At 46.9% G+C, this 14,313-nt stretch overlaps 1 protein-coding gene across 3 annotated transcripts in view; it reads right to left on the reverse strand.

Moving 5' to 3' along the window:
- Nucleotides 1-2,106: 2,106 nt before the first annotated feature.
- The window catches only part of flna (filamin A, alpha (actin binding protein 280)), a 70,135-nt gene continuing 57,928 nt past the window's right edge, over nucleotides 2,107-14,313 (reverse strand). For all 3 annotated transcript variants that reach the window (XM_056274501.1, XM_056274502.1, XM_056274500.1), the window contains 12 exons: nucleotides 13,359-13,520; nucleotides 13,035-13,238; nucleotides 12,717-12,869; nucleotides 12,391-12,513; nucleotides 11,395-11,661; nucleotides 10,406-10,543; nucleotides 9,608-9,723; nucleotides 8,189-8,321; nucleotides 7,417-7,593; nucleotides 6,939-7,157; nucleotides 4,189-4,386; nucleotides 2,107-3,920 (listed from right to left, as the gene is read on the reverse strand). In XM_056274501.1, coding sequence (XP_056130476.1) covers nucleotides 3,736-3,920; nucleotides 4,189-4,386; nucleotides 6,939-7,157; nucleotides 7,417-7,593; nucleotides 8,189-8,321; nucleotides 9,608-9,723; nucleotides 10,406-10,543; nucleotides 11,395-11,661; nucleotides 12,391-12,513; nucleotides 12,717-12,869; nucleotides 13,035-13,238; nucleotides 13,359-13,520 — 2,075 coding nt within the window. In that variant the 3' untranslated portion in view covers nucleotides 2,107-3,735. The remainder of the gene's footprint in view (nucleotides 3,921-4,188; nucleotides 4,387-6,938; nucleotides 7,158-7,416; nucleotides 7,594-8,188; nucleotides 8,322-9,607; nucleotides 9,724-10,405; nucleotides 10,544-11,394; nucleotides 11,662-12,390; nucleotides 12,514-12,716; nucleotides 12,870-13,034; nucleotides 13,239-13,358; nucleotides 13,521-14,313) is intronic.

Here is a 14,313-nt window from a genome sequence, read left to right on the forward strand (position 1 = left end):
TTTGGGGAGGATTCATCTTGATCTTATTCTGCTGCCTGTACAAGGGGAAGCAGAGCCCACCTATCCATGACCTTATATATTTTCTTATTGATTTGATTACAGTTTATGGCATACATGAGGACATATCTTTTGGTAAATAAACCCCAAGGTACTGAATATGTGGTGAATACCAGTTAGAATTATACTTATTTGCCAGTTCTTCGGCGGGGAAGAAGTTGAACGTCAATGCCTGTGTTTTATGAATATTAAGTGTATATCCAGAATAATCCCCATACATCTTGAGGATATTCATGAGCAAGGGAACCCCTGAATCTGGATTTTGTAAAGTCACCAACACGTCTTCAGCGTAAAGGCAGACTTTGTGCTCTGTTCTCCCTATAGTTATACCCTCCAGAGCTCTTTCCTGTCTAATGGTTTGGGCCAGAGGTTCAATGAAAAGATTAAAGAGAATTGAGCTAATGGGACAACACTGTCTGCAACCACGATGAAGAACTATAGAATTAGAGAGACTACCATTGATTGTTATCCTAGCAGTTGGGGATGAATATAATGTCTTAGTGCACTGTATAAATCCTTTACTGAACCCAGATCTGCTTGGTACAGGAATTCCCAGCCAACAGAGTCAAAAGCCTTCTCAGCGTCTAAGCTGAGAAGGATTGTACTGTTATTCCCTTTATGAATATAATCAGTAATATGGAGGTTTCGCTGTATATTATCGTTGGTTTGCCTGTTTCCTATAAACCCAGTTTGATCCTCGTCTATCAAGAGCGGCATCACACTTTCTAGCCTCTTAATCAGAACCGATGCACACAATTCATAATCTATATTCAAGACACTTATTGGCCTAAATGATTTACAGTCCAGCCTATCTTTGCCCTATCTTTTGGTATTACAGAAATGAAAACTCCCCCCAGGAAGGGGGGAGGGTCCCTCCTGTCATGATGTGATTGAAACAGGTTATAAGTAGTGGGAGCAAGGATTCTTTCATCAGCTTGTACCGTTCTGGTGGATATTCAGCAGTACCTGGCGACTTACCCGTTTTAATCGCTTTGTCCAGTTCCTCATGTGAGACTCCAGAGGTAAGTTTGTCATGTGCTCTTTGCCAAGAGAGGGGAGGTCTAACGAATTTAAAAACTGTTCAGTGTTTTGTTTACTAGCTTTCTCTGGCTGAGTGTATAATGATTTATAGTATGTTTCAAATGATTTTTGGATTCTTTCTAGTTTGGTTATTTGTTATAGGGTCTCTAACTTCATAAATTGTGCTTTCTGTTTGTTGCTTGCGGAGCCTCCAGGCTCATAGTTTTGCTGCTTTTGGACCAGCCTTTGTTTCATGAATCTTATTTTCTGCTCAACCTCTCCCTTGTGTATTTGAGCTATGTCTTGTTTAATAGATCTCATTTGCACAACGGCAGATGGATCTTTAGCTTTTGTCTTTTTTAGATAAGCTGTTTGGGTTATAGTTTTTCCTCTAAGGAAAACTTTTGCTGTGCCCCCAACATAGCCAGACTGACTTCTCCATTACCACTATACTCCAGAAAGGTCTTCAGTTCCTCTGCCATTGTAGTCCTAAATGTTGCACCAGTTAACATGCCTGTCCTCAGTCTCCACACAGTTTTCTTTGGGGCACTGTCAGGGTGCAGTTTGAAATGTAAACCAGAGTGGTCAGACAGCTCCCTTTGACGTGGGGACCATATTCTGTGACAGGTACTGGAGGAAGAGTGACGCCGGCAACCAGATGGCAGAGTGAGAGACGACCACGGACATGGACAACGGATGAACGACAAAGACGGCTGGGTACTTCGTTTCCTTCTTGTCTCACTCCCTCTCCTTTCCGTCTTCCAGAGTGACCCCCCCCCCCTTGTTAAGTCTCCCAGTGCACCGTAAAGAAGGTCCCCAACCAGGATGGCCCTCAGTTTGATTCAGCCCACTCCCTGCCCCACCATTTAACTAATAAAGTGCATTTGAGTTCTGCAACACTAGTTTGTCCTGGACTGTGAGCCCACACTGCTGATATTCATACCCAGAGCTTTCCGACTTACACGGCACTGCACAAAATACAAGCAAAGACTGAACCAGGTACGAAGAGGAACACAAATCAAACTGCCATTAGCTTGACAGAAAAATACTTAGATAACTTTATTGTGTATCAAAATACCTTAAGTCTTACAAACATTTTATCAGCCCTTTTCATTAAGACGAGTTTTTGTTCAGAAATACTGCGTTCACACAAAGCCAGTTATCTAATGGAATGGATGGAGTGGTGGAGGAATAAGGGGTAATTACAAACATGAAGCAGAAAAACAAAAGTAACATTTTTTCCAATTTATTTTTTGGTCATTCCATTTAATAACATGACAATTCACTCAAGCATCCTCTTCATCCCTCCGGTCATGCACAATTCTAAAAACTTCCCTTTTTACCAGTTACTTTGAATGTACAGATTCTGGATTTTCGTGGACCACCTCAACTCCACATATCTTGTCGCGATTCATTTTATTCAATCAGAATCTCTCATCGTCTACAGAAAGGGTTTCATGACCTCGGCAGTAATGCAACATGCGCAGCACATGTTTGGATCACACACAAAGCACAGAACGTCTAAGAATTCTTTTGCGGCAGCATCGCTGAGAGCACATGTGAGACACACCATGAGTGACCATAAACCACTGAGTGCGTTTTCATCACTAACCTAGGCTGCAACTGTACTAACTTAACGCTATGCTCTTTATTCATGTTACTACACCTGTAATTCTCTGCATTTCCCCATACTAATCAACAATGGTTGTTTTAAGAACAGCAGTGCCTAAAACTGGATCATACTAGCAGCAGACAGTTAAAGAGCAATATGGACAAACGCCGTACTAAACTGGACCAGCACTGAAAACTGGTTGACACTACCCGTCTGAAGAACAAACACGTCTTCAGACTTGATGGAAAATGAATTTATATCAACGCGTGTCAAAATGTGTATGAAGAATGTATAAGGGTGCTTTCACTCATGGTGTCACTATTAAAATGGTAGCTCGGGGGGGGTATCTGAGTCTCGGTGGGTGTATCCGAGTCCTGGACACATCACTACACCTCTCTGATGACAGTCCTATGATGCCTTTGCTTCTGGGGCTGGTGACTGAGTACATAAAAGCACTTATAAACACGTCTATTAATACTTGGATCATTCTTCGAGTGCAAGAATAAACCTCCACTCCCTGTTAGGAGAGACTAATATCTAGGATGCTACGCTAAGCTATCCAACTCTTCTACACTCACGAGTCTGGACTGAACAGCGGGTTGGCCACTAAACAAGTAGAATTGACAACATGAGAGTCTAAGGCACAAACTGACTGCTAGTTTACAGTAATAAAGGTGCATCATTCCCCTCTACAAACCTATGTGGGGATACAATTAAGGGATGGTTGAAAAGAGGGACAGAGAGAGCAATAGAGTGAATTTGATGAGGGGAGGGATATTCAGTGTCAATGCATTGCTTGGGACATGGTATATTGGGTTTAAAAGGGATTGGTTTCAAAGACTAGGAACAATGACACCTGTATAAGGTCAGGGTAACATGGAGTTAGGAGCTCGGTGTCTGGATGGTCAAATGACGATAAGAAAACCAATACTTATTGGTAATTTGTAAACATTGTCATGGGCGATGATTAGCTAAGGTCCAAAACAGAAATTCAGTTGATTAAAAGTGGTATGATAAGTTATTCTTCTTAATAACTGCATCAGGGGTTAGACAGTGATATGGTAGGGGCTGCCAGGGATGTGTTCATCTCCCCACTTGACCACCAGGATGTACTCTCCCTTCTCTTTGAGCTGGTAGCTGACGTTGTACAGACGGTTGCCCAAGTGTTTCACTAGGATCTCTTCGCAGGGGACCTTGGGACCATCCACACCGACTAGGAGCATGTTGCGTCCTGTGGATATGGACAGAAAAGGGTTTCAGTAAGAAAAAGTAGACCTCAACACACACACACACACACACACACACACACACAGTATTGCTTTTCCCAGATGATTTACACTACGGTGGGACTTCTCTGCACAGCACTTGGACCATGTGACACTATAGCCCTGCATTGAATGAAGTACAAATGAAAATCTTCTGCCAGGTTGGTCCTCCATGAGGTGGGAGGGGGGATACTGAAAAAAGAGCCACAACCCTTTCATCATGACCATACATACCTGCTTTGCTGCAGTCAACGCTAAAGCTGTTCTTCTGTCCAATGAAACCCTTGGTCAGGCCAAGGCCCTTAGCCATGACCTTGCTGGCGTCCGACTGAGTGGGCACGCCTTGCTGAGTACAGCTGATGGCGCGGGTCACAGGGTCAACCATCACAGAAGAGGTTTCATGCATACTGTGGCTGGACACCAACTTGGAACCTGTAAGACAAAGATAGAGGAGACAATAAAGACAAAGATAGAGGAGACAGATAAAGACAAAGATAAGATAAAGATGGAGGAGACAGATAAAGACAAAGATAAGACAAAGAGAGAGGAGACAGATAAAGACAAAGCTAAGATAAAGAGAGAGGAGACAGATAAAGACAAAGATAAGAAAGATAGAGGAGACAGATAAAGACAAAGCTAAGATAAAGATAGAGGAGACAGATAAAGACAAAGATAAGACAAAGACGAGACGGATAAAGACAAAGATAGAGGAGACAGATAAAGATAGAGGAGACAGATAAAGACAAAGATAAGATAAAGATGGAGGAGACGGATAAAGACAAAGACAAGATAAAGATGGAGGAGACAGATAAAGACAAAGATAAGATAAAGATGGAGGAGACAGATAAAGACAAAGAGAGGAGACAGATAAAGAGAGAGACGACAGATAAAGACAAAGATAAGAAAGATAGAGGAGACAGATAAAGATAGGGGGACAGAACATTTATGAGTGAAGGGAAAACATCCATCCATTATCCAAGCCGCTTATCCTGCTCTCAGGGATACTGGAGCCTATCCCAGCAGTAATTGGGTGGCAGGTGGGGAGACACCCTGGACAGGCCGCCAGTCCATCACAGGGCCGACACACACACACACACACATTCCCACCTAGGGACAATGTAGTACAGCCGATTCACCTTACCAACATGTGTTTGGACTGTGGGAGGAAACTGGAGCCCCCGGAGGAAACCCACACAGACACAGGGAGAACATACACTCACTGGCCACTTTATTAGGTACACCTTGCTAGTACCGGGTTAAACCCCCATTTGCCTTCAGAACTGCCTTAATCCTTCGTGGCATAGATTCAACAAGGTACTGGAAACATTCCTCAGAGAGTTTGGTCCATATTCACATGATAGCATCACGCAGTTGCTGCAGATTTGTCGGCTGCATATCCATGATGCGAATCTCCCGGTGCACCACATCCCAAAGGTGCTCTATTGGATTGAGATCTGGTGACTGTGGAAGCCATTTGAGTACAGTGAACTCACTGTCATGTTCAAGAAACCAGTCTGAGATGATTCGAGCTTTATGACATGGCGCGTTATCTTGCTGGAAGTAGCTGTCAGAAGATGGGAACACTGTGGTCATAAAGGGATGGACATGGTCAGCAACAATACTCAGGTAGGCTGTGGAGTTGACACGATGCTCAATTGGTACTAAGGGGCCCAAAGTGGGCCAAGAAAATATCCCCCAAACCATTACACCGCCACCACCAGCCTGAACCGTTGATACAAGGCAGGATGGATCCATGCTTTCATGTTGTTGATGCCAAATTCTGACCCTACCATCCGAATGTCGCAGCAGAAATCGAGACTCATCAGACCAGGCAACGTTTTTCCAATCTTCTATTGTCCAATTTTGGTGAGCCTGTGCGAATTGTAGCCTCAGTTTCCTGTTCTTAGCTGACAGGAGTGGCACCCGGTGTGGTCTTCTGCTGCTGTAGCCCATCTGCCTCAATGTTCGACGTGTTGTGTGTTCAGAGATGCTCTTCTGTATACCTTGGTTGTAATGAGTGGTTATTTGAGTTACTGTTGCCTTTCTATCAGCTCGAACCAGTCTGGCCATTCTCCTCTGACCTCTGGCATCATCAAGGCATTTTCGCCCACAGAACTGCCGCTCACTGGATATTTTCTCTTTTTCGGACCATTCTCTGTAAACCCTAGAGATGGTTGTGCGTGAAAATCCCAGTAGATCAGCAGTTTCTGAAATACTCAGACCAGCCCGTCAGGCACCAACAACCATGCCACGTTCAAAGTCACTTAAATCACCTTTCTTCCCCATTCTGATGCTCGGTTTGAACTGCAGCAGATCGTTTTGACCATGTCTACATGCCTAAATGCACTGAGTTGCTGCCATGTGATTGGCTGATTAGAAATTTGCTTTAACGAGCAGTTGGACAGGTGTGCCTAATAAAGTGGCCGGTGAGTGTACAACCACTGTGCCACCGTGCCGGGAAAAAGATGAAAATTGTTTTTTGTTTTGGTTTTTTTTAAACCCCCCCCCTCCCTTTTCTGTCCTTGGCCAATCACCCTGCTCTCCGAGCAGTCCCGGTCGCTGCTCCACCCCCTCTGCTGATCCGGGGAGGGCTGCAGACTACCACGTGTCCTCCCATACATGTGGAATCACCGGCTGCTTCTTTTCACCGGACAGTGAGGAGTTTCACCAGGGGGATGTAGCGCGTGGGAGGATCACACTATTCCCCCCAGTTCCCCCCCCCCCCTCAAATAGGCACCCCAACTACGGCTTCCCACCCGCATATACTGCCACTTGTGTCTGTAGGGATGCCCGACCAAGCCGGAGGTAACATGGGGATTCGAACTGGCGATCCCCGTGTTGGTCGGCAATGGAATAGACCACTACACTACTCGCACACCTCAAACATGAAAATCTTAGTCCTATTACAGGTTTGCGTCATAGCAGCTAAGTGTAACTCTCCACGACTCTTCAGCTGAAGCAGTGAACACCGTGCTGCTTCTCACCAGTGATCTTGGCCTTGAAGGGGCTTCCCACGATGTGGTAAGGGCCACCGTATTTGATGGAGATGAGATAATTTCCAGGGGCCATGGGGGTGTAGATGACTCTGTAGCCCTCCGTGCACTCCACACAGTCCATCTTCACCTTAGAGGGCCCGTCGATGGTCACAGCCAGAGCCCCGGGGCCCGCATTATTGGTGTTCACTACAAATTCACATGCGGTGCCTAGAAGGAGGAGGAAGCAGAAGAGGCAAGACATAGTCGATAGGGAGAGAAACAGAAGAGGATTAAAGTAACGGTGAACATAACCACAACACAAAGCTGTATTAGAGCAAAAGAAAGTCAGGAAAAACTGGAATAAGACGCTGCCACTGTAATTCTGTCTTGATTCATAACGTCGCTGTTTTCCGTTTGTTAGCATGTTCAGTCAGTACGACCGAGTTACTGTACGATGTAGTGGAAAGTTAGACTGGCAGCGTGTTACCTGTGGTGCCTCCTTCCAAGCCTGGTCCGTAGGCTGAGACCATCCCTGGGTCCCCAGCCTGGCCCGTCTCTCCTACACGGATCTTGAATGGACTACCAGGGATGTGACTACCATTGAACTTCACATCAATCAGATAGAGACCGTTCTCTCTGGGAATGAAGCGTACGGCATACTTATCTGGAGGTACACAGAGAAGAGGAACGGTGTTGAGAGCCGCTACTTCATATACACACACCTGTGTTGGCGGCACAAGTTGTTCCACGTTCTGTGGCGTTCCTCCGAAAATCTTTCATTCTTTTTTTATATATATATATATATATATATATATAAAAATTTATTTCTGATTTTTCCCTTTTTTCTCCCAATTTAGTGGCCAATCGATCCCTTTTTTTAGCTCAAACACCCACCCTCGTACTGCATGCGTTCGCCAACTGCATCTCTCCAGTCGGCAGTCTCGAAGGAGACGCCTCCCCACTTCCGTGACAAGGCGACTCCGGGCCGAACCACTGCTTTCTCCGACACACACACAGAGACGCATTCATGTGACGAACACAAGCCGACTCCGCCCCCCTCCCGAAGACAGCGTTGCCAATTATTGCTGCTTCATCGAGTCCGGCCATAGTCGGATCTGACGAGACCGGGGTGCGAACCCCGGTCCCCAGTGGGCAACTGCATCGACACATGCATTTTCATCGTTTTATCAGAAGGTTTTTTTCTTCTCTGCTGGAGTAGTCAGGATCTACAAGATGAACCAGGATTCCACGTGGATTACCTTGGTCAATCTCGGTGACGCAGCATTCCTCCAGGGCTCCGGAGGGACTGTGGACCTTGGCATCGATCACACCCTTCGCCCCATTCAGGCTGACGGCAAACGATGCTGGCTGGTTCACCTTCAAGCCCGACTCCTGCTCAACAACACATACTCACACCTTCAACGCTATGACTCCAGCTGCTACAAGTCACCTCTTATCGTAAATACTAGTAGGCCACTTCATGCTTCCCAATACCACTGACAACACTACACAGTCATACCCATGACTTAACTTGATACTACAATGGCCACCACAGTGGTATGTTTGACCAGTCAGTGCTACTATTTGCCTTACCTGCGGACGCTAACAGGGCTAAAGAGGAGGGCTGCGCAGAAGAGGGCAGAAATGGAGAATTTTGTGGAAGTTTGATTAAGACTGAAATGGCCTAAAAAGAAAAAGTTCTTGAGAGAATGAGTCACTGTGAACATCTGACAGTAGTCGTGCTCATGTGGTGAGACCAGGTCGGCGCCCTCATGCGTGTGCAGTGTCATTGCATGTCTGCGTCAGAGAGTCTTGTATGTCTGTCTGTGAGAGGAACAGAAGAAGACAGGAAGAGGAAACAGCCCATGTCAGACCTCTTTAGCCCTGAAGCGCCTGGTAGGAATCTCAGGAGGAAGGCAGACAGGGGGAGGCGCTGTTGGGAGCCTTTAGAATGAGGCACGAGAAACACACACAGTCCTCTAGTAACCCAGAAGCCTTTGCACCACCCAACAATGCAGCAGCATCGAACCTACAACTAAACAGCTGAACTTCCTGTCACACCCACCCTGAACTTCCTGGTTGAGTAAAAGCTCTCAGGTGTAACACAGTGACAGACTTCCACCATTCTACCACCATTAACTTCATAATTCTGTCAATATACATGAATTCAAGATATTTGACTGAAACTTACGCGGCTGAACTTTATTTTATGGTGCACCAATAAGATGTAACAAGCCGTACTTTGTACCAAATTAGGCAAAAACCAGGAATAATGTTCTTTATTAGACAGTAAGCAAAACAGTTACACCCTGATTACACACCTACATTATGCTGTTACTAGAAACCGCATATAATTACACCCAAAATATAGTATACTTAGAATAATGTACTCTTAGCCCCTGAACCGGGGGGGGGGGGGTAAGAGTACATCTGTTTGGGTCGTTATGCCACTGTATTGGTTATAAGGGTGGGGATACCTGCAGTCAGAGACTGACGGAGTCACGCGGATTAAACGTGTCTCCCACTAAACGTTGTGTCCAGAGGAACCGATTCAACGTTTGGTGAAACTTACAACTTCCCTCCACTCTCTCACATATAGCTACAGCTGCTGCATTGTGGGTAGTGTACTGTGGCCTGGTGTGTGCGCACACGGATGTGTGTGTGTCTCAGAGCCTCACCTGAAGACTGGCAACAGTGAGGCGACGAGCGTCATCCGACGGCGAGGCCACAGGGACCACAAACGGACTGTCGGGGATGTGCTCATCGTTGAAACGAATCGACACCTCGTAGTCTCCTGCAAGGGAACAGACGCCATGTCAAACACTCGCCAAAACCACACAACTTCCTGTCTCAGTACCCGAAAACCTGAACACCAGCTAGCAAAATGAACACATTAGTACAGAGTCATAACAATTAATGACCGTGTCTGAAATGTAAATGTCACACAAATTATATATATATATATATATATATATATATATATATGTTTTTTCCTCCCCAGTTGCATCCGGCCAATTACTCTACTCTTCTGCGCCGTCCCGGTCTCTGCTCCACCCCCTCTGCTGATCCAGGGGGGAGGGCTGCAGACTACCACATGCCTCCTCCGAAACATGTGGAGTCACCAGCCGCTTCTTTTTACCTGACAAGTGAGGAGTTTCACCAGGGGGACGTAGCACGTGGGAGGATCACGCTATTTCCCCCAGTTCCCCCTCCCCCCCTGAACAGGCGCCCCGACCAGAGGAGGCGCTAGTGCAGCGACCAGGACACACACACCCACATCCGGCTTCCCACCCGCAGACACGGTCAATTGTGTCTGTAGGAACGCCCGACCAAGCCGGCGGTAACACGGGGATTCGAACTGGCGACCCCGTGTTGGTAGGCAATGGAATAGACCGCTACACTACCCGGATGCCTCCACACAAATATTCTTAATGAAATAATTCTGGTGCATCCTCTGCCTTTTCGTCCTCTCTCACCAGGCTCCTGTACAATGTAGGACACGCCGCTGGATCCATCCTTACGGTCTTCGAAGGCGATTTCTGCCTTGCTGGGTCCCTCCACCGCAATACTGAGGCCCCCAGCCCCAGCCTCCCTCGTCCAGATACTGAACTCAGCTGGAAGCAACAAATTCAAACACAGAGTCAGACACTTGCTGTAAACGCCCTAAAGCTGCCTTAAACTAGAACGACCGGCATTTCAGTCCTACCTAGAATGACCGTGGGCAGTCAAAATGACCACCGGTTTTTAAACTCTATATCCTGTCAAGATAAATACCCAGCTGAGATATTAATGCATTACATATGTTAGTAGGTCTGTTAAGAAACGACTGACACCAAAATTAACATTTCAACAACTATAATACTATTTTTAAACAATTTAAAATGGCCGCTGTCCAATGCCTGTAAATACTGCAGCGCCTCGGTGGTAGTCATGGTGCGTCTGTAACGGCGCCTGTAGCCAGACATGTTGGCAATGATCAAACATCAAGTTTAGACTATTTCTCTGCACTGGAGGGCGCTAGTGTGTTTCTAGGACAGAGCAACGAACTTCACGAAGGAAATGACGCCACCAACACATGTCATAAATACTAACATGACGCACACCATCATGCACAAATTATGAGACAGTCATTCTGACCACTCATGGTCGTTTTAGGTTGATCTTATCATAACTTTTTTTTGTACAATTGGTCTAAAACTCGTTTTAATGCAAATATATGCAATTTTAGGAGCATGCAGGGAACGGCAGGTCTGTATCGTTTTCCACAGTTATTCAACTGTGAAAATTCAAAACGGTCAAAATGACCGTCTTGGTGGTTCTGGTGTTAACGTGCACACACCAAGAGCCATCCATCATGATGGATACTGGGTCTTTCAGTCTAATATGTATACGACCTGTGAACTAAGAAAATCATCATCATCATGTGTGTATACACACACACACACACACACACACACACACCAACCTGGTACTCCAGCCTCGGCTCTCTCCAGGCCTGGCCCTCCTGCACGAACCTTATGCGCCCCTCCTTCTCCAAGCGGACCGACAGTAAACTGGAAGGGGCTGCCGGGCACGTGCATGCCGCTGTACTTCACACACACCGTGTGCACACCCGTTTCAGTGGGCACAAAGCGGATGCAGTAGGTGTTGTTCTCTCCCTCCATGATGTCCGCTTTGTGGATCTGGCCAGACGGGCTGGTCACCTGGGCGGTCATGTCTGCTATGCTGATCTCTGAAGACACACAAGTTGCATTTCATGCACGCAGGCACCGGACAAATTCACAACCTGACCGTGCATAAAGTAAGCAACTGCAGACATTTTCCCCCATTCGACAGCTTTCCTTCATTTGTGTTGGATTCATGGATTGTATGAAACAAGACGTTTCGCCTGTGGAGCAACGCAATGGTGCAGCAAGAGTAAAAAGCTGACATCTAGGTTGGCAGTATCATTTGGGGGCCCAGACACACCAAACAGAGTAGCGGCGACGAAGGCCGACTGTTGCGTCGCCTCCCGTCTGGGCCAAAAAGAAGCACTTGAACACACCGCAAAGACTACAGCCAACGGCTAACTAGCATGTACGTTCTGCATTGATTCACTAAGCTGAACAGCCAATCAGAGTGAGCTCTCTCACCGACGGGCTCCGCCCATTCAACATGCTGAATCGACCGAAAAGCTGCCGACAGGGGTCTGACGAGTGCCGACGGTGTAGGACAAACCGCAAAAACTAGGGTCACAGACGCTCACCAACGGCGGCCGACGGTGTGTCGGGGCCCTAAGACCCGCATGGTGAAATGAGCACTAACAGCAAACTCGAGACTGCACATGCACACTATACTCAAATAGTACAACGTGGAGTAAAAACCGGGAATCAGGAACATTTACTTATCATTTCGTTCCATGCACCTGCACACATGAAAGGAAATGAAATATTCTTACACCTCCTCGAGTCAGAGCACCCACCTGGGATCTTTAGGCTGAGGTCACACTGGCTGCCAACATTGGCGACCGACGCCGCTCTCCTCTTCCTGGTGATGCTCTCCTTCATCCTGCCCTCGCCAGTCACCTTCACAGTGAATGCACTCCCTATAGACACACACACACGCTGGTCATTAATTATCGTCTCATATCACTGTGCCTGAGGTCTTAATTTTACTGATGGCTTGTTTAATCTAGATTTTTGTAGAAACACACAGTATTGGCGACAAACATTTTTTAAAAATAATTTTTCAGTAGGTCGGCAAGCGGAGCGTGCAATCCCTGGACAGATGATTATTTACATGGATTACCTGGCACATGCTGGTCAGCAAACTTGATGTTGATGATGTAATTTCCCGGTTCGGTAGGGCAGTAGGTGACCTTGCAGGTGCCGTCCTCCTGGTCTTCAGTGTTGATATCCACCTTACTTGGACCCTCAATGGACAGACTCAAACCACCATAGCCTGCATTAAAAGAAAAACACCACAAGCGTGATGAAGACCCTCCCTGGGGTGAAAGCAGTGCAGCACAAGCAAAACACTGTGACCATGTGCAGCACTGTGTGTCTGAGCAGCCCTGGTCTACCAGTCCAGTCATTTCATACAGCAGGTTGTCGACTTTCCAGATACCTGCATCACGCGTGTCAATGATGAACTCAGCTGGCTCAAAAGTCCTGGCCTCACTAAGGCCTGGGCCACTCACGCAAACCCGGCTGGCGTCTCCTATTTCTGATTGGTTGATCATTACGGAAATAGGGCTGCTGGGAATATGGCGGCCGTTTTTCTTGATGTTCACCAGGTGTTCTCCAATCTCCTTGGGGACGAACGAGATGCCTGGGATAGACAGAAACACACGCAAGAGGTGAGAAAAGGTGAAAATCATCCGGGGCATTGAACAAGCCTATGAATGCCATTTTCAACACATCAGTAACACCTACAAGGGTGAGCACTCACCGACATGTCCGTTACGGAGCATCTTGAGCAGACAAGGCTCCTCGCGGCCTGAGGGCGTGGTCAGGGAGGCAGTCAGCTGACTGAGGTCCAGCTCACCGATGTCCAGTGGAATATCAGCAGCCGAGCCGACTTTCAGATGAGACATCCTCATAGAGTCATCACCTGGAAACACATCGGCAGCAGAGGGGTGGGTTAGGACTTCGCTCAGGCTAGCCGGACATGGTTTCTGATAGCTCAGAATTCACTGCTAAGTGAGCTGAAGTCACTGTGTTAAAATGTATGCTGATTAGGGTTGGGTATTGAAAACGTTGGCCATATGGCACCGACCCAAATATCTCGGTCCTACCAAGTATCAAACTCTTTGGGGAAAAAACGGTGCCAAATTTCGATACTTTACGGTAGACGACTTGGCGCTATCGCAGCCCGCCAATCATTACCGGCGTTGTTGTACACAGGCAACTGACAAATCAGCATGAAGCTATTTGGTATGCATGTGCGTCTCGTGACTGCGTTGGAGTTGAAAACTGGCAGGCAAGATTCAGGGAGCTCCAAAGAAGTTGAATCAAGTGCAGCTGGACTTGGTATACTATATCCGTGAAGACGTTTCGCCTCTCATCCAAGAGGCTTCCTCAGTTCGTGCCTTTCTGACTAGACCAAGCTAGTCTGACTGGCTGCTGATGAGACTCAGTATTTATCCTCTAGGAGTCATTGTCAGAGCTATTGATATGCGTGGCTCTTTGTGTCCCGATGTCCGGCCACGCCCGTCGCCATAGAGAGGCGAAACGTCTTCACGGATACATACCAAGTCCAGTTGCACTGGATTCAACTCCTTTGGAGAACCATGACCTGGATGAATGGGAACATTCACAGACATTCTACTATGCGTCCCAAAGCGTGGCTACACTTTGTAAAAATAGACAGCACACATGACACAGTAAAATGCAACCGCTGCAAA

This window comes from Lampris incognitus, chromosome 2 (assembly GCF_029633865.1).
Source record: "Lampris incognitus isolate fLamInc1 chromosome 2, fLamInc1.hap2, whole genome shotgun sequence".
Classification (NCBI taxonomy): domain Eukaryota; kingdom Metazoa; phylum Chordata; class Actinopteri; order Lampriformes; family Lampridae; genus Lampris; species Lampris incognitus.